The sequence below is a fragment of the Miscanthus floridulus genome, unplaced genomic scaffold (assembly GCF_019320115.1).
Source record: "Miscanthus floridulus cultivar M001 unplaced genomic scaffold, ASM1932011v1 os_1504_1_2, whole genome shotgun sequence".
Taxonomy (NCBI): domain Eukaryota; kingdom Viridiplantae; phylum Streptophyta; class Magnoliopsida; order Poales; family Poaceae; genus Miscanthus; species Miscanthus floridulus.
The window spans coordinates 11,536-34,873 of record NW_027097753.1 but is presented as its reverse complement, the minus strand read 5'-3'; the positions used below and the strand labels follow the sequence as shown (position 1 = coordinate 34,873).

Below are 23,338 nucleotides of genomic sequence, written 5' to 3'. Positions count from 1 at the left end.
GAGAGCGAGCTCACCGACTTCCTATGTGCCAATCACGATGTCTTCGCATGGAAACCTTCTACACATGCTGGGCATACCAAGGGAGGTCACCGAGCACGCATTACACCTCGTCCCGGGCTCAAATGACACGAGTCAGTACTTTGCTGATTATGAGAATATCCTGAATATGCCGGTGGTTGAAGATCAACAAATTGTCGCGCAAGAAAATACTGGCGAGGTATATTCGATTATCTATCATCTCTTATAGATGCATGCGTACGTATATTTGTTGTTAATCGTTGTGTTTCTACTCATGTAGCCGGTCTCTGGATCTACATCAACCACCGACAAAAGTAGGAAAGTTCGAGGGCCAAAAAAGCCATTAGAGGGCCATTTCATAATATCAGAATTTGACACCGACACCGACAAACTATTGGGACCACATGCTCAGACATATGTCAATCAATGTGGGTTCATTGTAAGGGATAGGATCCCAGTTAGTGCTCGTGAATGGAAGCAGAAGATATCCGCTCCTAATGTTAGTTTTGTATCTGATCATGACAAGAACCTAGCTTGGAGAGATATCACTCAGCATTTCATATTACAAGCAGATGATGCTTTGAAGGAGCTAGTGAGGGATTGGACAATGAAGAAGATGGCAACATTGTTCTAGAGTTGGAAGAAGACATTGTATAAAAAGTTTATCTTGAAAAATGCTATGCCGGATTTCAATGCTAAGGCATTTGTCAAGTTGGAGTCCCATTGAGATGCCTTCGTAGAATACAAGACATCTCAAGACAGTGAGGAACGTGTGATGAGGAATCGGCAGAATGCCCGATAGAAGCAATACCATCATTGCATGGGATCAGGTGGTTATAGGAGTGCTATTCCCAAGTGGCAGAACCTAGAAGCAGAGATTACTGCCAAGGGAATCATACCTGAAACAATAGAGAAGAACTGGCCTCAACGCGCAAAGAATTGGTTCTACGCTCATGGGGGAAGCCTAGACCCAGACACTGGCAAGCTAATTTTTGACCAAAAAATTGAGAGAGCAACATAGAAACTAGCTCGTGCTAGGGAAGAAGCTGATAGTGGTGTTTTCAAGCCCAACAGAGAGAAGGATGAATTGACATATGTCCTAGAGAATCCCGAACATGGTGGTCGAACAAGAGGCTATGGGGTGGTTCTGTGGCTACACGCATTCCCAGCAGACAAGGATACCTACAGAAGCCGCCAGAGAAAGAAGGATGAGGAGGCAGAACAAATCCGTGCATTAGAGCAATTTGTTGATGAGTCACGACAAGCATTGCTTGAATCATGTGAACGAGAAAAATCTCTTGAGGCAAGAATGCAGGAGGAGATCAAGAGGCAAGTGCAGCTAGCAATGAGTCAAATGCAATCGCAATCAACGTCGGGAGTCACCATTAGCCCCGTTGGTCAGATGAAAAGCAGTTGTGCTTCCATGGAGCTGCCAGTTATTCAAGATGACGCTGGGTTGCGCTTCCCTGTTGATGACATTACCGAGCCTCTAACAACATGTGAGCTGCACATTCCAGATGGTAATAATGCATCAATCATGGTGGCTGTCGGGGTTGTATCTCTAATAGACCGAACGAAGACACCAAGAATTCATGGGTTAGTTATTCAACCTGGATATGCTAGCGTCTTGGTCGATAGAGTGCTCAAAGGTTACAGCAATGTTCCTCTTGACATTGAAGGCGGTGATGGGGAGAAGACACTAGGAGAAGCAGAGAAGACATTTATTCAATGGCGCAAATGCTTCATCATCATTCCTGGGGCGCCACCGCCTCCCCTACCTCACCCTAGGTACGAATGAAAGTGAATGAAATATTATTTTCCATTAATTTTCTATTGGCTTCAAAAATTATTGACACACAACTTGTTTTTGTAGCAGGGTCTCCCCCTAGCCTAGCCCAATCATTCATTCCCCATCTCATCACAGCATCGCAGGGGGCGAGATGACTTCATCCCCATGGCGATCGCCAACTCCTACACCGGCCCCATCGCCTCCACAACGATCTCCAACTCCTACACCGGCCCCACCTCCTCCACAACGATCTCCAACGCCTCCACATCGATCTCCACCAATACCGGCCTCATCGCCTCCACGCCAGTCTCCAACACCGCCCCCACCCCCTCCACAGCGATGCACTACAAAGACGTCTAAGGTCCCGACGGCAAAGAAGACCCCGAGAAAAAGAGTTATTTCTCAAGAAATACTTCCTGAAAAGACTGATGAGCAAATAGTAGCTAAAGAAGACAAAAAAGTGAAAGATTTTTTATAGATATCAAAAACAAGAGTCAAGCGAAGCTTAAGGAGAAGCCGTACTTTTACATACCACGAGATGTGCTGAGGCAGAAGGTCGATGCTCACAAAAAAAAGATGATTGAACTTTATAAGCCTTCACCACTATCAGACTATGACCGCTCCCTCGTGAAGTCACATGATGCAGATAAGAAAAGGAAAAGAGAATCAGGGAAGGATGTCCCACAGCTCGGACAACAGAAGCAACCAATGCAAAATCTTGTTGTTGCTAATGAATATGGTTCCAACATAGAAGTCTATCGACCAGACAACTCTGGAGAAGTGTCGGTTCAAGCCCTTAATGCTTTTTTTTGAAGATACTAGTTTAACCTTGGATCAATTGACGGGCAAAGCTCCAATCTAGAACCTGGAAGTTGATACCTGGAAGACTTATAAATATGGCAAAAGTCTGTACAACCCTGCGACTCTGAATGAATTGGGTACGCAAATATACTTGCTCAACAAGTGGTACATGCAGGCGTGTGGCAGGGGTGAGCAGTGGATCTTTGTCAGATTTAGAGACCATCATTACTTTCGTGGCGATGACATCTTACATATTAGTTTCGAAGAATTACATCAACTATACCACATGGACGCTCTAGACAAATCAATCATTAGCTCCTTTTGTTTGTAAGTGATTCTTACTTTTATTTAATAAACTCACCTCCATGCGTACGTGTATATAATTATCCTCACATGTAACTTATATTTATATACAGATTCCAGATGTCAGAGCTCCAAAGAATACAAGACACCAGTGTTGGCTTCATTGATCCTTATATCGTATTCAAAACCGGTATTATTGTCAAGAAGCGGTGGGTATCTGAAGCATAGGAGAATATCATGATGTTCTTCGTGAAGCAACACGACAAGACAACAATACTTTTCCCGTACAACTTTGAGTAAGTGTTAATAATAATGTAGTCTACACAATTTATGTAATATCAATACAACTTATATGTATGTACATATGTGTATAAACCAATGCAGGTTTCACTGGATACTCATTGTCATTGAGTTAAACTCAAGTCGGTTAGTAATCTTTGACTCGTTGAGAAAAGAGCGGGCACTATACCAAGATATGATAGACATTATCCAGGGGTAATTTCGATCTCTCGCGCACAACTATTATTGAATAGACTTTGCCATAATTTATTAACGATCGTACATTATTGGTCGCACAGGGTTTGGAAAGAGTTTATTCGGCAACATCGCAAGGATTGCAAGGCACCACTTAATGTAGTTGAAATACCAGTAAGTTGTACTATATACACTTCCCCTCGTGTTTAATTACTATATCGTACTTCAATTTACGTGTGAGATGATGAGAATAATCTTCTCTCGTACAGTGGTGTTTGCGACAGCAACCAGGTAAGAACTTGTGTGGATACTACGTTTGTGAATTTATCACTGCGCACATAAGAAGAACTCCTGAAGATGTCCTCAGAGTACGTATATATCAATTTTTTATTTATTTTTAAATGAATATATATATATGTATTAATATTTTTCCTTTTATTTCAAATGCAAGACTGAATGGTTGAAACGAAGGGTCATGCAAAAAGACCATCTGAAAGCAGTTCAAAAGTCAATAGCAGGATTTCTTCTAGAAAAAGTGCTAAATCCCAACGGCGAGTTCTACTTTGATCCTAAGGAATAAATGATGTAAATTAAATGTTTATTGATATCGTTATTTTCGAGAACAAGATTATGAAAGTGTTATATATATATATATATATATATATATATATATATATATATATATATATATATATATATATATAATGCTCGAGATGAGAATTAGATGTAATTATATGCGTGCGTGTATTTATATTAGCAGCGTAGAATACGTACATAAAAACATATTATATATTAAACAAATACGTGTAACTGAACTGAAAACAAATTAAACAAAAAAAAAAGAAAAAGAAAAGGAATCTTTAGTCCTGGTTGGGGTTACCAACCGGGACTAAAGGGTGCGGCCACGTTTGCTCGGCTGGAGGGCCTTTAGTCCCGGTTGGTAACACCAACCGGGACTAAAGGTCCCTCTTTAGTCCCGGCTCGATGACCCAGGACTAAAGGTGGCAAGCCGGGACTAAAGAGGGACCTTTAGTCCTAGGATCGTTGTCTCGACACGATAACCGAGACTAAAGACCGTTACCGCCCAAGACAACAAATCCATTCTGTAGCAGTGTCCTGGCCGCTGTGAGGACGAAGCCACCCCTCGGGAAGCCACGAGATGCCTGCAGTGCGGATGCAACAGACTTGCAGTGCGGATGCAGAAGCTGCAGTGCGGATGCAAATGCAGGCCTGCATAGCTTGATTCCGTAAAAATTGGACGTACAGTGGGATGCAACGTGAAGGTGCTTTGAGGAGAGTGCTAGCCTGCATATTGGCTTGTGCAGGTAACCAATCAGAGACGGGTTACACTACGGTGGCCTAGATACAGAGTTATGCAGACAACAAACAGGCCCGTGTGAATTAGAACCCCAAGAGTGCACGCAGGGGCTACGAAATGTTGAAAGTCCATCCCGCAAGTCCGCACTATGGCAGTTGGGTTATATAGCTAACTTGGTCCAGTATGTGTCGCCCCACGCTGCCCAATCGTCCCCATCGGCCCATGTGTAGAACCGTGGCACGCTCCTCGCCTTCAAGGCTTATCAAGTGCTCTAGTACTACTGGGCTACTACGTGCAATATGCGCTGAAGCAAGCAGTTATTGTAATTTTAATTTTTTTGGTTTTGGTAATCGGTAAGGCTTGTGCACGGAGCGTCCGGCCCTAGACCCGTGGCCAAACACAGCTCCTGTTCGACGTACCTACGGCACCCCATCCCTTCCGCTACCCTGCTTAATACGAGAGCTTGCCCATTGCGCCCACGTCACCACACCGTGATGGCTCCTGTGCGACGGCGATGGTGTAGGCGAGCAGGCCATTGATTAGGAGCATGCCACCAGCTTTACAGCCGCCCTTGGCTTGACTGGGCGGGCGGCACGCACTACGAGACGGAGCGGGCGGCGGGCGGCTAGAGCGAGGACCAAACGATGCAGGCGGGGAGCGCAACTGGGCGAGAGCGAGGAGCGAGCAGTGCTGGTGGGGCGCGTGACGGGGCGGGAGCGAGGAGCCAGAGCGAATGGAGCATGGGTGAGGCGCACGGTAGGAGAAAGCAGCGAGGCGGACTGAGGCGCACGATGTTCGGATGGGGCGGATGCCCGTGGCCAAGCATTATTGTTTGGTAATCTCCAGCACGGCAGTGCATGTTCCACCATGGACAATTATCATCATCAGAACCCAAAATTAACATGTCCTGTTACAGTTCTCCATATTTTCTGGTTGGTCGACAGCTTAACATGCATGTCTGGTAACGACTCGATTCTTTACCCTGTATTCCAGTAGGTCTTGGAGTCTAGTTCAGGTAGAATAGTATTTTCTAAATTTGCATGTATACAAGAGGACATCGACTACCACCATCACCACCATGAATGACGTGTGTGTTGAAGGTTTAGGTGAAAAAAATCCTGCACGGCCATGGCTAATAACAGGCCTAGTAATTCTCGTCATCGGTCGACAACGGCCACCGGATGTTACCGGAGACGTGGTCGACATGCCGGACACAGGCCATCACGGGGACGCACAACTTCGTGGTGACCGACTTCTTGCCGCTCGACAGCATGGCCCCCGGTGACTACGTCAGCTCGGGCACCTTCTTCATCGGCGGCTGCGAATGGAGCATCCAGTTCTTCCCCGACGGCGAGGGTGCAAAGGACAACGACGAACCTGCTGCTTATACGACGGTGCATTTGAATCTTCTTGACAGACCACCAGGCGTGAGGGTTAAGTTCAGTATAAGCCTGTTCGATAAAGACAGTCAAGCGCCGTCGTCGGGGAAGAAAGGGAAAGAGAAGAAGGGATCAGCAGGACAAGGAGATAAACAAGTACCAATAATTGCAAGAACCTTGTTCACGGACACAAGAACCTATGACATGGAGCACAGTAACAACTGGGGCTGGTCTGATTTCATCGAGAAATCCAAGCTAAAAGAGCTGCTGCACGGCTTCACAATCCGGTGCGCCGTGACCGTCGTGAAGCATCGCATCGAAGACGCGGCGACCGTCGCAGCCCCGCCGTCGGATCTGCACGCGCGCATGCTGGAGGCCGCCGACGGCGCCGACGTCACGATCAGCGTCGGCGACCGGTTCTTCCTTGCCCACAGGTACGTGCTCGCCGCGCGGTCCAGGGTGTTCAGGGCGCAGCTCTTCGGCGCCATGGAGGAGAGCTTCACGGGGTGCATCCGGATCGAGGACATGGACCCGTCCGTGTTCGAGAGGCTTCTACACTTCGTGTACACGGACTCGTTGCCGGAGAGGAGCTACGAAGAAAGGGACGATGAGACCGTGGCGATGCAGCACCTGCTGGTCGCCGCTGACCGGTACTAGCTGAAGCGGCTGGGCCTCATGTGCGAAGCGAAGCTGAGCAGCTGGATCGACGTGCGGTCGGTCGCTGCGATCCTGGGTTTAGCGGATCGGCACCAGCGCGTGCACCTCAAGGAGGCTTGCCTGAGATTTATTGCGTGGCCGGAGATGCTCGGCGCTGTCTTGCAGACCGAGGGGGTCAAGGATCTGATCGCGAGCTGCCCTCTGATTATGAAGGAGATTCTAGACAAGATCGCCTCGGCCAAAGCTTGACTAGCCTTGCTCAGCGTTGGATTATTGGACGTACGGCCGGTGTTGAGTTTTATCTTGTGTAAATTGAACAGTCTTTATCGTACGATGAATTAGTCGACATGACCATTGCCGCTATATTATACTCCATCCTTCCTAATAGTTGAAGTTATAAAATTTAATTTTTACCCTAAAATACTCTCTTCATCCCACAAAAAAAATGTCACTATATGCTATTCAAATTTTCTAAAGTTTGACTAGATTTATAGAAAATATTAGCAATATTATATCTCCAAATAAATATATTGTAAAAATATATTCAACATTTCATCTAAAGATACCATGAATATTAATATTTTTCTTATATATATACATTTAGTATAAGTGTCGCGAAAATGTGTATGTTGCGTTGGATTTGCGGTCATACAAGAAATGATCGAGTTCGGAACGATGATATACGTGATAGATTAGGGGTAGCACCAATTGAAGAAAAGCTTATTCAAGACAAGTTGAGATGGTTTGGACAAGTCCAACGAAGACCTGCAGAGACACCGGTGCGTAGTGGAATCCTAAGCCAGAATAGTAACGTGAAGAGAGACAGAGGAAGACCGAAGTTGACTTGGGTAGAGGCAATAAAAGGAGACTTGAAATGATAGAATATACCCAAAGACTTAGCCTTAGATAGGAGTGCTTAGAAAATAGCTATTCACGTGCCTGAACATTGATTGCTTCTGTTGGGTTTCAACTCTAGGCTACCTCAACTTGTTTGTGACTTAAATGTTTTGTTGTTGTTGTATATATATATATTTAGTCAAAGTTTAAAATATTTAAGAGAGTAGTTGTTATTCTCACTTCCCAATACACATTTCTCTTCCCTAGGTACATCTTCTTCTTTTGCCAATACTCTACATCTCTATCTCTCTCCTCCTTGTTTTGTGTGCACCACACATTTTCACTCCTCTTAAATTCCTGTGTCTAAATCTAAAACGTCGCTATTTTAAGATGGAGGGAGTATACCTTTAAAACTCTAGGAAATGATGTGACGATTTTGTTTCTGGCTTCTCTGCTATTGTAGTTTCACTGGCAGTTGTTGCGGCCCTTTCCTAGCACGCTTGTCGTTCGCCCTACCCACCATCGAATCTAGGATGGACCGAGGGAGACTAGGAGGAGAGAGAAGCCTTGTTTGGCAGAGATCTAGCTCTGAAAAAATTATGGATTTTCTAAAGCTGATGTAGTTCTACGAAATCCTGAATCTAGAGTTGCAGGCATATCAAGTGCATTTACATGACTCATTTCGTTTATAGTTTAGATTAAATATAAATATCTAAAGCCACTTTAATTTAATCTACAAATTGTAGATCCAGCATAGATCTCAGAGGTAGAACTGTGCCAAATAGGCCCAAAGAGGGATTGAGATCTGAAAGAGGGCACGGGGTATTGTTGGGTTGCTAGGAGGCCTAATCAACATGATTACAGGAGGCAATGGGTTGAGCCAAAGTGGCAAAGTTTGAACCCATTGGCTTATTTTCTTTTTCTTTTCTTTTTCTATTCCGTGTCTACCCTATTTCATGCCAAAATATTGAAAGAGAAGTTTACATTTCAATTACATTCATTTTAATTGGCACTCAAGTCCAAAAACATAAGTAAATCGAAACATATAAATATATAACATGATTAAATATGCAATTCATAATTTAGTTAACAGCCTAAATTAAATTGTGCATGCATATGTTTAGGTTTTATCCATCCTAGTTTGAACTAAGGTTGGCTAGAGTTTGACCTAGAAGCAATATGACCAGAACACCAATCATTTCAAGAAGATTTCGAAACATTCACATTTTTCATTTAGGATTTTTTGGTGGAGCGTTGCAACCGTGGTGTTAAATTGGATTTTCATGTGGCATGTGAGGATAAGCTAAAGTGAAATGATATTCCATCCATTCTAAATTATAAGACGTTTTGTCTTTTCTAGATACATTTCTTTTACTAAGTATCTTTTTTGTGAGATCTTTTACTAAGTATCTAGACATAGTCACATAGTGTATGTCTAAGTGCATAGCAAAAATAATGTATTTAGAATAGCTAAAATGTCTTATAATTTGGAACGGATGGCGCAGTATTACTTGGCTACCACTTTAATTTTTAAAGATTCACATATATTTATTATTGTTTTCTTGAAGACTTAGACATGGATTCTATTATTAATTGTAAATCAGGTATCAATATTGAAAATCACCCTGTGTATTGTCATATAAATATTTTGGATACCACAATTCCAAAATTAAGTATAATTAATCAATGTTGCATGCCAACTAGTATAAAAGATAAAATCCCTTCTCATTTAGCCTGCAGTGAGGATACTATTATAAAAAAACATTAATTATCGCTACCACCTATATGACTTTTGATTTAGTTTAGTATCCGTTCGAAGATTCAATGGAAGTCTAGTATACCAGATTTTCCATATGCTATAAATAGATATAATCACCATTCCAATCAAGCAAAGATCAATACAAGATCCCGGCAAAATCAACCCAATACTACTGTAGAATGGCTATGAAAGTAGTCATTAACATCCTTGTTGTGTGCACTTTTGTATTTATTACCATGTTTAGAACAGGTGAAGCTTTCGATAACTACGATTGTCATGAAGAGAAAGATTTGGTCATGAGCAAATGCATGAAGACCATAAGAAAAGAGGGTAATTACGTACCCCCAGAGGAGAAATGTCGTAAAGCGGTGGCACGTTCTAAGATGGTTTGCGTTTGTCATTTACTCGACCCTAATGATGAGAAGTATGTAGACCCGAAGAAACTTGTTCGTCTTGCAAGGGAATGCAACAAGCCTGTGCCAGTTGGATATAAATGTGGAGGTAAGTTCTTAAATGTATTCATTTCATCATAGCAAAATAAACATTTATGCTACTACGTCTTTATTACTATATATGCAAGAAATGCTCATACTGATTTTATACAATTCTTACTGATGTTTAGGTTGGAACGTTCACCCGCCAAATTAACCGCCGCCACCAGCTGAGGCACATCCATGAGTTATAGCGAAAACATTCATGTAACCCATGGAAGAACAATGAAATAATAAGTTTTGGCAAGTATTTACTTGTTGAGAGTTTGATAAGTGTTCAATTTTTTTTGGCACCAAAAGCAAAAGGAATTTTGGGCATATCTTGAGCCGCTCTAACGATTTGATCTTAAGACCATATAGACTGCATGATGATGAGTTGAATTCCTCCCTAGGGATTATTTCAATGATTTCCTTTGTTATCCTTTTCTTGTCGAAGAAATATGAGGCACAGACCCATATCGTCGCACCAAAACGGTCTTTCACCCTTGGATCATTGTAGATTAATTAGATGTAATGAACCAGGGAAGTCTTCCCCACCCGCCAATGCCAACAATATGATCGAGATGGCAGAAATATTGCTTTCGCAGTTAGTCTCAGGATGTCCAGCCTTGCCGCTTTTAACTATTGGTTGCTTGGTGTCTGGTCTGGAGAGTGGAGTATTTTTTTTATATATAAAGGAGAGTGGAGTATTGGGCTGAGGTAGTGGGCAAAACAAGAGTCTAGAGATTAAATATATAAATGAGTCATATAAATACACTTGACATACGACAGTTTCAGATTAAAAATTTTTTAGCCTAATTATTATTCTGCAAATCCCGCTCCGTGAACAAGCAAGGCTTAATCTGGAACCCATGCATGCACAAGTTGGACTCTTGCGGTACCTGGGGTTTTGGCTGTACACGCGATGCCTACCTTCGGTACGTGTTCTGGTGCGGTTACATACGCACTATTTGTCTACGTATATAATACGAAGGCCGCCGGGACCTGACTTCTGAGCGACGTACGCGAGCATGTTTCCTTGAAGGCTCTCGTCTGTTGCCCTAGCTAATTTCGCCGCCGCCGATCTCCCATATGCGTGCATCGGTGCATGACATGGCTGGTGACACCAACTCCTCATCTTCAGCTAACCCATCGCTGCTGCCCGCGACGTCGTCGAGATGCCTGACGCACGGCATCACCGCGACGCACGACTACAAGGTGACCAACTTCTCGCTGCTCGTGGGCATCGGCCAGGTCGTTGCCTCGAGCACCTTCAGCGCCGGCGGGTGCGACTGGAGCATCAGGTTCTTCCCCGACGGCTACGACGAGACTCCTGAAGCGGAGGCAGCCTCTTTCACGGCGGTCTACCTATGCCTTGTGGCCGGACCGGCCGGTACCAGGGTCAAGTTCAAATTCACACTGCTCGACGACAAAGGTCGCCGAGTGTCGACGAGGACAGGGAAGAGGAGGAAGAAGAGAAAAGAGACCGCCGACTTGACGAGAACCGAAACCTCCACCTACGCCCGTGCCGGTGCCATGTGGGGCACGAACACGTTCTTCGACAGATCCCTGCTGGAGGGGCTGCTGCGGGACTCCAACGACAGCTTCACGATCCGGTGCGCCATGTCTGTGATACAAACGCACACGGAGGACGACGCCGTCATCGAGGTCCCGGAGTCGGTCCTCCGCCACGACCTGGCGCGCATGCTCAGGGACGGCGCCGGCGCCGACGTGACGTTCGTCGTCGGCGACCGGTTCTTCCGCGCGCACCGCTACGTCCTGGCCAGTGGCGGAGCCAGGATTTATACTCAGGGGGGGCCGGCCGTCAGGAATTATACTTAGGGGGGCCGGCTCGATCTTTTTTATTGCGATAATTTTATTATCTAGTTGTGTTTTGTATAATTATATTATATAGAAGATATTAATAGGTATATATGACAAGAATTTTATATAATCTCTCTTTTAATATAAATAAAAAATATTAAGTCATACTACTATTTTTTGTTGTTGTGAAACATTGGGGGGGCCATGGCCCCTGCCAGCCCCCCTTGGCTCCGCCAGTGGTCCTGGCCGCCCGCTCCATGGTGTTCAAGGCGCAGCTCTTCGGCGCCATGAAGGAGGCCCAGCAGGGCGGGGACGTCGCGCGGTGCGTCATCAAGGTGGACGAGATGGATCCCGCTGCCTTCGCGGGGCTCCTCCACTACATCTACACGGACTCGCTCGCCGACGACTGCACCGCGGGCAGGGTCGTGGCGGCGCAGCACCTGCTCGTGGCCGCGGACCGCTACGGGCTCGACAGGCTGAGGATGCTGTGCGAGGCGAGGCTGTGCGGCTGGATCGACGTGCAGTCGGTGGCGACCACCTTGGCGTTGGCCGAGCGGCACCAGTGCGTCAAGCTCAGAGAAGCTTGCCTGAGGTTCCTGTCCTGGCCGGACATGCTTCGCGCTGCCATGAAAACGGAGGGGTTCGGCCATCTCATTGCGAGCTACCCTTCGGTTGCCAGCGATATCTTGGACAAGGTCGTCTCGGCAAGAGTTGATGATCATTGATCAGTAGCCTCGCTTGTTCGTTGGTGTACGTTTTGGAAGGTGTGCTGATGAGTCTTATTTAAAATCTGCTGTCGGTTGAACTGATTTCATCATATAAGAAAGTACAATAATAAGTACAATAATAAGCTTATAGCCAAACAAATGACGTAGAGCAGAGAAGAGAGGAGGCATGCAAGCAACAAGCTAGGCACGGATACATATGTAGTTGTGGGCCCATACTTGAAGTGAATGTGAGGAGGAGAATCAAAGAGAAGGTGGGACATAGGTAAAAGTAACAATAAAAAAGATTGTTATAGACAAATAAAAGACCACTATTGTACAACTTGGTTAATAGCCAAACACTTGGCTCTATTTTTGGCCTTGCTCTAAGGGCGCCCTCAATGGCATAGCCAATCGTCTGCTGATGTGGTTCAAGATATGATAGAAACCAGAAAAAGCTTTGAACGTCGGAGCAGAGAGCAGAGAGTGAGCGTCTTGGGAGAAGTGTGAGACCAGCGCTTGAGACCTCGCTAGCGCAATTGATTTTACAATTCTCTCTCCTGTCTAACCAATAACATATGAGCACCGCTAGCGATTTCGATAGCCGTTGGAGCCGCCCTAAGGGCAGACTCAATGTTAAAAACCACATATGGTTTCTACGTCTATTAATTTATATTGACACTACATATAAAGAAACTATGTTCCTAATGGATAGTTTTTACATAATAATCTTTTATCCAACCACATGTCTTTTTTCTCCCTCATCTGACTATCACATCTCATTATGTCTTGATTCCTGTATAGACATAGTTTCTTATTAAGAAACCATTTTCTTCTCTCTCCTCGTTAATTCGCTTGCCACATCAGCAAAATGCTTAGGTGGCAGAGTAATTAATGCATATAGAAACTATGATGGTTTCTGCATTGTGAGTGACCTAAGTATTTCTATTGGATGAGTATAATATGTCGGTGCAGTGCAATCAACAACTGCATGCAACATGACTCATTTGAAAAAAAGAATTTGTAATCCAAGCTTTGGTACTATAACGATATAACACTATAGGAAGTTTTTGAAGGATCTAGACAAATTCGTGACAGTTATTGATTTTCTGAATTCGTGACAATTGTATAGAAAAATTGATTTAGTGTGTGTAGTATGCTTGCTTGTTCGCCGACGCTTGCCCTTGCTGCACGGTAGCATTGCACCAGGAAAAAAAAATCCTTTTTCACTCCATTACTATCATTGTAATCCAGTTTTTCTCTTTATCAAACTCTATAGAGCCGGACATCTTAATGCCCTCCTCCCCACACACTACTCTCAAAACCATTTGAATTATATTTCATGGTAGAAGTGGTTGGCAAGGTAGTTTCTTCATTTTTGTAAACCACAAAAATGTCTCTAAGCTTTTGAAAACCCGAGAAAAAATTTAGAGATATATTTGGGGCATGAGAAACCAAAAAAAAATTAGAGATCATGAAAATATCTCTACAAACCTCCAAGCTCTAAGAAAATGGATAAAAACATCCAAACAATCTATAAAATTCCCTAAACATTGCAATCAATATCTAAGTACATTTTAAAAACTTTCCTCAACAAAAACACAACATCTAAACAACATGAATGCATTTCACATTATTGTATTTTCCATTCATGTTGGTTGCATCTCATATTTTTGTTGAATAAAGTTTTTAAGACATGTTTAGACATTGATTAGTATGTCCTCATAATTTTCTAGTTTCCTAGATATTTTTTTTCTATTTTCCTAGAGCTAATTCAGAATTGTAGAAGCTTTTAGAGATATTTTCATGAGATCTAATTATCTTATTTGGATTTCACGTATCCCAATCCATATCTAGAAGTTTTTTTTTAGAACTTAGAAGCTTAGATACATTTTTCGTGGTTTAAAAGCATTGTAAGAGATTTATCGAATGTTTTTTAACTAAAAAATAAATCCATCTTGAAAACCAATTCTAACTAGGGCAGAGAGGTAATCTAAAGGTTTTTTTAGAGTCTAGAGAGTAAGATGTATGTCTTTGAGGATCCAAAGGAAAACTAGACTTTGGTGGTTGAAAATGTACAAATAGGGTCGAGCGAAAAAGCTCATGGCTAGCTAGCTAGTTCAACTCAGTTCGGCTTGTCTTTTTTTTTAGTTTTTGTAACAAGCCAAAAAATGGCATTTTAGCTCTTTAAGTTAATGAGTAAGTTTGAGCGAGCTTGCAAGTCAGCTCAGGAGCTAAATGGGCCAAATATTTCTTCGTAATCCAACAACTTAAATCGGCACCAATTACTCTTCATGTCACACTATACGCATGAGATTGAAGCTTTATAACCTATGTGGTTATATGCGCTATTGTGTACCTCTTTTACTTTGTGTTTGCATGGAACTAATTATATATTACTCCATCCATTCCAAATTATAAGTCGTTTTAACTTTTTTAAGATACACTATTTTGATATGCACTTAGATATACACTGTGTCCAGATGCATAGTTAAAACAATAAATCTGAACAAGCCAAAACGTCTTATAATTTAGAACAGAGAGAATAATGATTATTGATTATTTTATTGATTGCAGATTTTTTTAATATATATAAGTTGAGCCGCTATCCTAACGAGCTATATTGAATAGAGCCATAATAAGGAGCCAAACAGCCCTAAAGTACAAATGATTTTTTTCCTGTCGCAACTCACACCACACACGCAGGCCAACGGCCCTCGCGCTGTGGCCGTTTCGTGATAGCAGCCTTGGGCCTCCACCGCTACCATACTCGGCTGGGCCGAATTTCATTGGTCCACGAAATTTTAGCCCCAGGCACGCACGACGCACGCGGGCGCGGCACGCTACCCCTGCCGGCCTGCCCCACCCCACCCGAGCCGACGGCCGACGCAGCCACGCAGGCAAGAGCAAAGAGAAGAGGCACGCGGGGCCGCCGCGGGGCTTTGGTGTCGTGCACTCGGGGCCACGGGGGGCAGTGGGCACTCGACTCGTGCGCAGGGGGTTTTCTTCCGCGAGCTTCTCCCCCCGACTCCGGCCGGCCCGCCGCCGCAGGCATCGTGTCGTGCGTGTTGAAGCGAACGCCTCCCGACCCCGGGGGGATAGATTAGACTCTGTTCCAGTCCCCGATGATATCCCAGGTCTGGGCTGCCCGATCTCTCCCCCGATCCCCAACGAAGCTCCATCAGCCACGGCTTCCGTCAGCGGCGCCCTAGCCGGCCGCCTTGCGCTCCGTCGCCAATCCGCCGCGCCACGGGCCGATTCGCCGTTCCTCCGGCCATCGAGCGCGGGCGGATAGGCAATCGCGGCCCTGAGACGCCCTCATGGACGCCAGATCGGTCACGGGGCCTCCGCCGCCGCCTCTCCCCGCCGGCGCCTTGGCTGATCGCCGCGATCCTTCGGCGTTCCCGGACGGCTGCTTCCGCCTGCCCAAGACCTCGTCTACGAGCCTGACCAAATCCTTCACGGCGGTGCACGACTTCAGGGTGACCGACTACTCGCTGCTGGAGGGCATGGGGTTCGGCAGGTACGTCAGCTCCAGCACCTTCTCCGTCGGCGGCCGCGACTGGGCAGTCCGATTCTATCCGGACGGCGCCACGGCGGGCTTGCTCGGCGACGTCTCGGCCTTCCTGTACTACTACAGCCGGGACCGGGACGCGCCCGGCGTCAGGGCGCGGTTCACCCTCAATCTGCTCGAGAGGGACGGGAAGATGCCCCCGGTCACCAACCCCTACATGAAGCACACCTTCTCTCTGGCCAGCGACAACTGGGGCTTCACCAAGTTCATGGAGAAGTCCAGGCTGCAGCAGGGCTCGCCGTACCTCGACAGAGACTGCCTCACGATCAGGTGCGTGCTGACGGTGGTGATCGACTCTCGCACCGTGGACAACGAGACGAACTCTGTCGTCGTCCCGCCATCCAACCTGCACCATGACTTTGGGGAGATGCTGAGCGATGGCGAAGGTGCAGACGTCACATTCACTGTGGATGGACAGTTGTTCCGTGCCCACAGATGTGTGCTGGCTGTCCGCTCTCCGGTGTTTAGAGCGGAGCTCTTTGGTCCAATGAAGGAAAAAGCTGAAAATCTCATCAAAATCGATGACATGGAGCCAGCAATCTTCGAGGCTCTGCTTCACTTCATCTACACAGATCGTCTGTCTGATAGCTGCAGTGATGGCCGGAATGCGGCGATGCAGCACTTGCTCGTTGCCGCGGACCGGTATGGAGTGGAGAGGCTAAGGTTGTTGTGTGAAAGTAAGCTCAGCGAAGCCATTGATGTGGAAACAGTGGCGACGACGCTAGCTTTAGCAGAGCAGCACAACTGCTCGCAGCTGCAACGAGCCTGCATTGGGTTCATGGCCTCGCCGAACATGCTTGGCCCAATCATGGAAACCGATGGATTCAATCATCTCATTGCAAGCTGTCCATTGGTTATGAAGGAGATTCTAGACCAGGTCTCCTGCATTTGGAGTGGTAAGCAGTGCCGGTGACAAGTGAGTGATACTGATTCTTAGTCAGTGTTCAGTTATCTACGGTCAGTCATGTGTATTGCTGTGACATATCTTTTAGGGAGTTAACCTTCTAGTTCATGATGTTTTTTAGAATGATAACAATAACATCGATTTCATGGCAAATGACTCCAAAATTTGAAATTTCTCTAGGTTTGGGCATATGTTCAGATGCTATCCATCTGTGCGTTTGTTCTCTCTATATATACTGACCAGCAGTGACTACTGATACATCAGACATAGTATATCAACAATGAAACTCTATCTAAACGTCAGTATCAATTCACCTTTGTCCCCTTGTTGTTAAATTGTGGTATTTAAGCCGTGTGTGGTTCTGGTTCTGTGCTGCGGGTGCGTGGAGCTTCAGAATAATTTTTCCTTCGATGAAAGTTGTGTTATGCTATGCATTGTGTTGCATTGGTCCTGAATCAATCTGCATTTCCCATCTGATGTCTATAATTTATCCATGGCAATGCATATATTCAGGTCCTAATGTTTCATGCAACATATATCCGCTGTATTTTCCTTTGATCTACCTAAAATGGCTGAGGATTTGTGATGATTGGTACCCGGTACAAACAATATGCTTTTCTTCTTGATATGTCATAACTTCTCAACCTAACTCGGTTGAAGTTAACCTGGCCATGTTCACCTTCCCACTATATACCTATTTGGATTGAAGCAGGCTAGAGCTTCATGCACCTAGAATCCCAGGTGACCGATTTTAGATGCTGGGACAGAATGAGTCATACAGAGACCCCCCCCCCCCCCCCCCCCCCCCCCCCCCCCAACACACACACCACTAGAAGCTTTTGATCTTCCCGACCAAAACGGGGAGAGCACAATCTAACCTCTCTCCCTAGCAGTGAGCAGGGTGAACCCCTTTGCCCCTGCAAGACTCCACCACTCTACCTCCTCCATAGCAAGGGCCAAGGCCGCTCTAGTGTTTGGAGCAGCTCCATTGGACACACACTCATTGCGGTGCCTCCAAATAATCTAGGATCCAAGGATGATAATAGAATTTAGCCCTTTCTTTACATCACCTGTAACCACCCTTTCTGCTCTGGACCACCATTCATCTAGAGATGTATCACTGGGTTGCGGAGCGAGGGTGGAGAGGCTGACCTGCTGAAGAAGGGAAAACCAGAACTGTTTGGCAAACACGCATCCAATCAAGAGGTGTTGGATGCTTTCCTCATGCTGATCACACAGGAGGCAGCGATCATGGTGGGGGAGCACTCGCTTGTCCAGCCAATCTGCTGTCCAACATCGTTTATGTGCCACCAGCCACATAAAGAAGCGACACTTTGGTGGAGCCCATGACTTCCATATTCGTTCATAGGGTTCAAAGTGGATGGCACCCTGAAAAAGAGCATCATAAGCAGATTTTGCGGTGTACTGACCAGTAGTGGATAGCCTCCAAATATGTCTGCCAGGCACGCCTTCCTGAAGTACCACAGCAGAAATTATATCCCAAAGCTCCAGGTACTCCATTAGTGCTTCCAGGGAGATGGCGCCTTGAATATCCTCCAGCCATTTATTATTATTGAGGGCTTATTGAGGGCCTCCATCACAGTGCGCCTTCCAGACCTCCTTTTAGTCACTAGTGCATACACCTTTGGTGCAAGGTCCTGGATGCTCTTCCCGGCCAGCCATCTATCTCTCCAAAATAAAGTGTTGGCCCCATCTCTAATTTCAGTTGCCCGTTCTGGTTTCCAAGCAAATAACCTCTATATGATAAGATATATATACACCCTAAGTTTGACAATGCTATTAGAATTAGAATTGTCATTTCATAACCAATGTTGCACCTAAACATCTTACTAGACAACGTAACTTTCTTTAGGCAGAATTAGCGCAAACAATATTAGGGAGCCTGAGGGAACGCCTAATCTATGAGCAGGAGATGAGGAGATTAACAAACCAAAGGGCACAGGATGCAAGGAGATGGAAGTTCCATGTATGGATTGTACGAAGACTCAATGGATGATGTTAGTGGCTTAGTGGGTCCCTTGGTGTGACGTGGCTTCACGAAATTGCAGTAAAATATGGTAGTGGGGTTTTGCTTTATAAGAGTATAAGATAAAATTATATACTAAGCCACTAACATCATCCATTGAGTCTTCGAACAATCCATACATGGAACTTCCATCTCCTTGCATCCTGTGCCCTTTGGTTTGTTAATCTCCTCATCTCCTGTAACTGATTAGCCAAAATGCCATGGCATCCTTCACAGACAGTCTTTTTGACAGGAACTTCTGGGCTTTGACGTTCTATTGCCATGCCAGTGTCCACCACTCTCCTGTGCTATTAAATTAATCTAAACTCTATCTATACTAATTTACTGTTACTAGAACCGCACATGTTCCTGGATCCCAACCTGGGCCACGTCACCGTTTTTCATGTGACCCGTCCGATTGGCATCATGCGGCCTTTGTTCGGCGATGGTTGAACTCTCTCACACCCAAAATATCTAGCGGCACGAGCGCCTCTCTCCCACTCATCCTCCACGCGCGCCCGCTCTCGTTCCTTCGCTGCTCCTCCCTCTCTCTCTCTAAGCGGCTAGGGCGAGCCCCGGTCGCGCATGTCCCGGCCTCAGCTAGGGCGGCCTGGCGCGGCAGCCCTAGCGAGGGAGGCCCCGGGCTCGGCCAGCCCTTGGGCCCGCCCTACGGCCCTGGCACAGGCGGGCCCCAGCCCAGCGTGGAGCGGCGGCGACGGCGGCGTAGGTCCGGCGGTGCGGCGTGACACGGTGGCGGCACAAAGCCGGGTAATTTCCTCCTCCTCTGCGGCTTAAGGTCCTGGTGCCGGGCTAAGTTGGAGGAGGTAGGAGGACGTGGTTCCACCCTTGAGATGTTGCCCCTCCTCTTTCTCTTTTTGCGTTGTTTTTTTACTTTGGGTTAGATTTGTGACTGAACAAAGTGGTGGAAACTGAAAGGGGAGACGTCAGAGGTATTCAGGGAAAGGGTTATCAAAGAGGGCTCTTGGAAGGAAAAAGAGGACACAAACAACATGTGGGAGAAGATGGCAACCAACATTCGGAAGGTGGCCTCAGAGGTGTGTGGAGTAACCAAAGGAAGTGGAGGCGAGGCTAAAGATACTTGGTGGTGGAACGAGGAAGTCTAAAGGGCTATTAAGGAGAATAAAGAATGCTATAGACGCTTGTACCATGATAGGAGTGTGGTCAACATAGAGAAGTACAAGGTGGCAAAGAAGACTGCAAAGCGAGCTATAAATGTGGCAAAGGGTAGAGCGTACGAGGATCTTTACCAACATTTGAGAACGAAGGAAGAAGAGAAAGACATCTATAGGATGACTAGGGTTCATGAGAGAAAGACAAGGGACTTCAACCAAGTTAAGTGCATTAAGGATGAAAGGGAGCATCTCTTGGTGAAGGAGGATGAGATCCAACATCGATGCCAAGAGTATTTTGATAAATTATTCAATGGTGAGAATAAGGACACAACATGTCGGGTTCATAAACCTAGGGTCCCCAATGGACTCGCTTCCCTGCAAAAACTCGGCCCAGCAGACGGCATAGCAACAATGCTCGCCTCCTGAACTGGCCCAGATACAGGCTGGGGCAACGATCCGGTCCCCAACCGGAAGGACTAGCTAAGGTGAGGACACAGTCCGACTCCAACCTCCTTTTCGACTGAGGATACATCGGAACTCTGCTCGCGATTCTTCCCCGACCGACACGGTCGGGGCCGACTAGGAACAACCGACCGGGGACGCTCGCTCGATAAGGGCCCGGGGACCAGGCGGAGCAGGTAAGGTAAGGCGCTCAAGTCAACCGCAATACCGAGGACCGTACCCTGCCATGCCCTATGCACCTTTAGGACGGTGCCAACAGGCCATGCCAGACCGGCACTATGCAACCTTCCAGACGTGTCAGAGCACAAATAGTATTGTAGGCGCCGACGTTTGTCGTACCAGGCGAACACCTACGCTGGCGCGGTCTTCAGCGGTGGTCGGGACAAGGGCAAGGCCAAGCACGAGGACCAAGGCAAGGGCCCCTCCATACAAAAGGGCAAGAAGACTAAGAAGGATCAGCACCGATCGGCCAACCTAGCCTTGGTCGCTGCGACCGATCGTGCGGGCAAGCAGCCCTAGCAGGGCCAGCCCGACCACTTTGATAAGCTCATGGAGATTCCATGCACCAACCACGCCTATCCTATCAAGCACCTCTACAAGGATTGCGAGCTCCTCAAGCGCTTTCTACGGTAAGCCAACAAGCCAAAGGAAGGGAAAGGCAAGGAGGAGGCTGCCAAGAAAGGAGGCATGGTGGGCAAGGATGACGACGGTTTCCCCAACCCCGAGGAATGCCTCATGATCTCTGGGGGATCCGATGCCATCCACTCCAAGCGCCAGCATAAGGTACGCTATAGAGAGGCTTACGCCGCCGAGTCGGCCATCCCTTCTTTCCTTAGCTGGTCGGACTCCTCGATCACTTTTGATCAGAGAGACCATCCGTCCCACGTCGCCCGACCGGGTCGCTACCCGCTCATTGTCGACCCCATCGTCCGCAAGAAGCGCCTCACCAAGGTGCTGATGGATAGAGGCAGTGGCCTCAACATCCTCTACGTCGACACCCTCGACACCATGCGCATCCCCCGGTCGAAGCTCCGCCTTGTGGGCTCTCCCTTCCATGGCGTGATCCTAGGAACGAAGGCATACCCGCTCAGGTAGATCGACCTGCCCGTCATGTTTGGCGATAGAGCCAACTTTCGCTTGGAGGTCCTCACCTTCGAGGTGGTGGACTTTCTAGGGTCCTACCACGCCATCTTGGGGTGGCTATGCTACGCCAACTTCATGGCGATCCCTAACTACATCTACCTCAAGTTGAAGATGTCGGGACCGAACGGCGTCATCACCATGGGTAGCACCTTTTCACACGCCTACACGTGCAACCGCGAGCATTATGAGCTTGCCACTGTCGTCATCAACTCCGTCGAGCTCCTGGAGCTCAGGAATTCGTCAACTCCAGTAGTCCCAGGCTGCAACGAGCCGACCTCATTGAGTGCCTTCCACCCGACTGAGGGAATCAAGGTGGTGGGGATCAACCCCACCAACCCTACCAAGACGGTGTGGATCGAGACCAAGCTCCTGGCCAAATAGGAGAGCGAGCTCACCGACTTCCTATGTGCCAATCACGATGTCTTCGCATGGAAACCTTCTACACATGCTGGGCATACCAAGGGAGGTCACCGAGCACGCATTACACCTCGTCCCGGGCTCAAAGCCCGCCAAGCAATGCCTGTGTCGCTTTGATGACAAGAGGCACAAGGCCATAGGCGAGGAGATTACCAAACTCCTGACAGCTAGATTCATCAAAGAGTATACCACTCCGACTGGCTAGCTAATCCTGTTCTTGTTAAAAAGAAAACTGGAAAATAGAGAATGTGTGTTGATTATACTGGCCTCAAAAAGGCGTGTTCAAAGGACCATTTTCCTTTGCCACGCATAGACAAGATAATCGACTCCACCTCAGGATGCGAAATCCTCTCCTTTCTGGATGCCTACTCTGGCTACCACTAGATCGCGATGAAAGAGTCTGACCAGGTCGCGACTTCATTCATCACCCCATATGGTTCGTACTGTTACGTAACCATGCCTTTTGGTTTGAAGAACGCTGGCGCCACCTATCAACGGTGCATGCAGCGGTGCTTTGCCGACCAAATCAACCCGCCCGACCAACCTGACCAAGTCGAGCGGCCGAAACCAATAATCGTAGTCTATGTAGATGACATAGTGGTGAAAACGGCTCAAGCTAGCGACTTGATCGCAAACTTGGCCGCAATGTTTGTGAACCTCCGAAGGTTCAACGTCAAATTGAATCCCGAAAAATGTATTTTTGGGGGTTCCAAAGAGGAAGTTGCTCGGATACATCGTGTCTGAGCGTGGCATCGAAGCCAACCCTGAAAAAATCATGGCCATCTCCAACATGGGCCCTATACGCGACGTCAAGGGCGTACAGAGGCTCACCAGCTGTTTGGCCGCCTTGAGCCGATTCATCTCCTGACTAGGCTAATGGGGGATGCCTCTCTACAAACTTCTCAAGAAGACGGACGCATTCGTCTGGACAGAGGAGGCACAACAGGCTTTGAAAAGCCTCAAAGCATCACTGACGTCGGCCCCAATCCTCGTCGCTCCCAAACGGGGAGAACCCCTCTCCTGTACATCACTGCAAACAACCACGTTGTGAGCGCCGCCCTAGTCATCAAAAGGGAGGAGCCAGGACACCACCAGAAGGTCCAATGACCAGTGTACTTCGTCGGTGAGGTACTCACCGACGCCAAGGTTCGATACCCCTAGATTCAGAAGCTTCAATATGCCGTGCTGATGGCGACCCATAAGCTCCTGCACTACTTCACCGACCATGAAGTCATGGTTGTCACTTCATACCCGCTGGGAGACATCGTCCGCAACCGCGATGCCACGGGATGGATCTCCAAGTGGGCTCTCGAGCTCATGGGCCACGACATCAAGTATATCCCCTG

The 23,338-nt window shown here is 46.9% G+C and overlaps 3 protein-coding genes and 1 pseudogene across 3 annotated transcripts; all 4 read left to right on the top strand.

Moving 5' to 3' along the window:
- The first annotated feature begins 5,974 nt into the window (after positions 1–5,974).
- LOC136534107 (BTB/POZ and MATH domain-containing protein 2-like) lies at positions 5,975–6,988 on the top strand (annotated as a pseudogene).
- A 3,930-nt stretch (positions 6,989–10,918) lies between these two features.
- LOC136534106 (BTB/POZ and MATH domain-containing protein 2-like) lies at positions 10,919–12,354 on the top strand. The gene is made up of 2 exons (XM_066526583.1): positions 10,919–11,591; positions 11,867–12,354. The coding sequence occupies exons 1-2, from the start codon at positions 10,919–10,921 to the stop codon at positions 12,352–12,354; spliced, it is 1,161 nt and encodes a 386-aa protein (XP_066382680.1).
- Positions 12,355–15,214: 2,860 nt separating this feature from the next.
- Positions 15,215–16,982, top strand: LOC136534109 (BTB/POZ and MATH domain-containing protein 2-like). Its single transcript, XM_066526585.1, has one exon. It carries the CDS (start codon positions 15,654–15,656, stop codon positions 16,818–16,820), a length of 1,167 nt encoding a protein of 388 aa, XP_066382682.1. The 5' UTR covers positions 15,215–15,653; the 3' UTR covers positions 16,821–16,982.
- Positions 16,983–21,542: 4,560 nt separating this feature from the next.
- LOC136534105 (uncharacterized) lies at positions 21,543–21,956 on the top strand. The gene has a single exon (XM_066526582.1). The coding sequence runs from the start codon at positions 21,543–21,545 to the stop codon at positions 21,954–21,956; it is 414 nt and encodes a 137-aa protein (XP_066382679.1).
- The last annotated feature ends 1,382 nt before the right edge of the window (positions 21,957–23,338 follow it).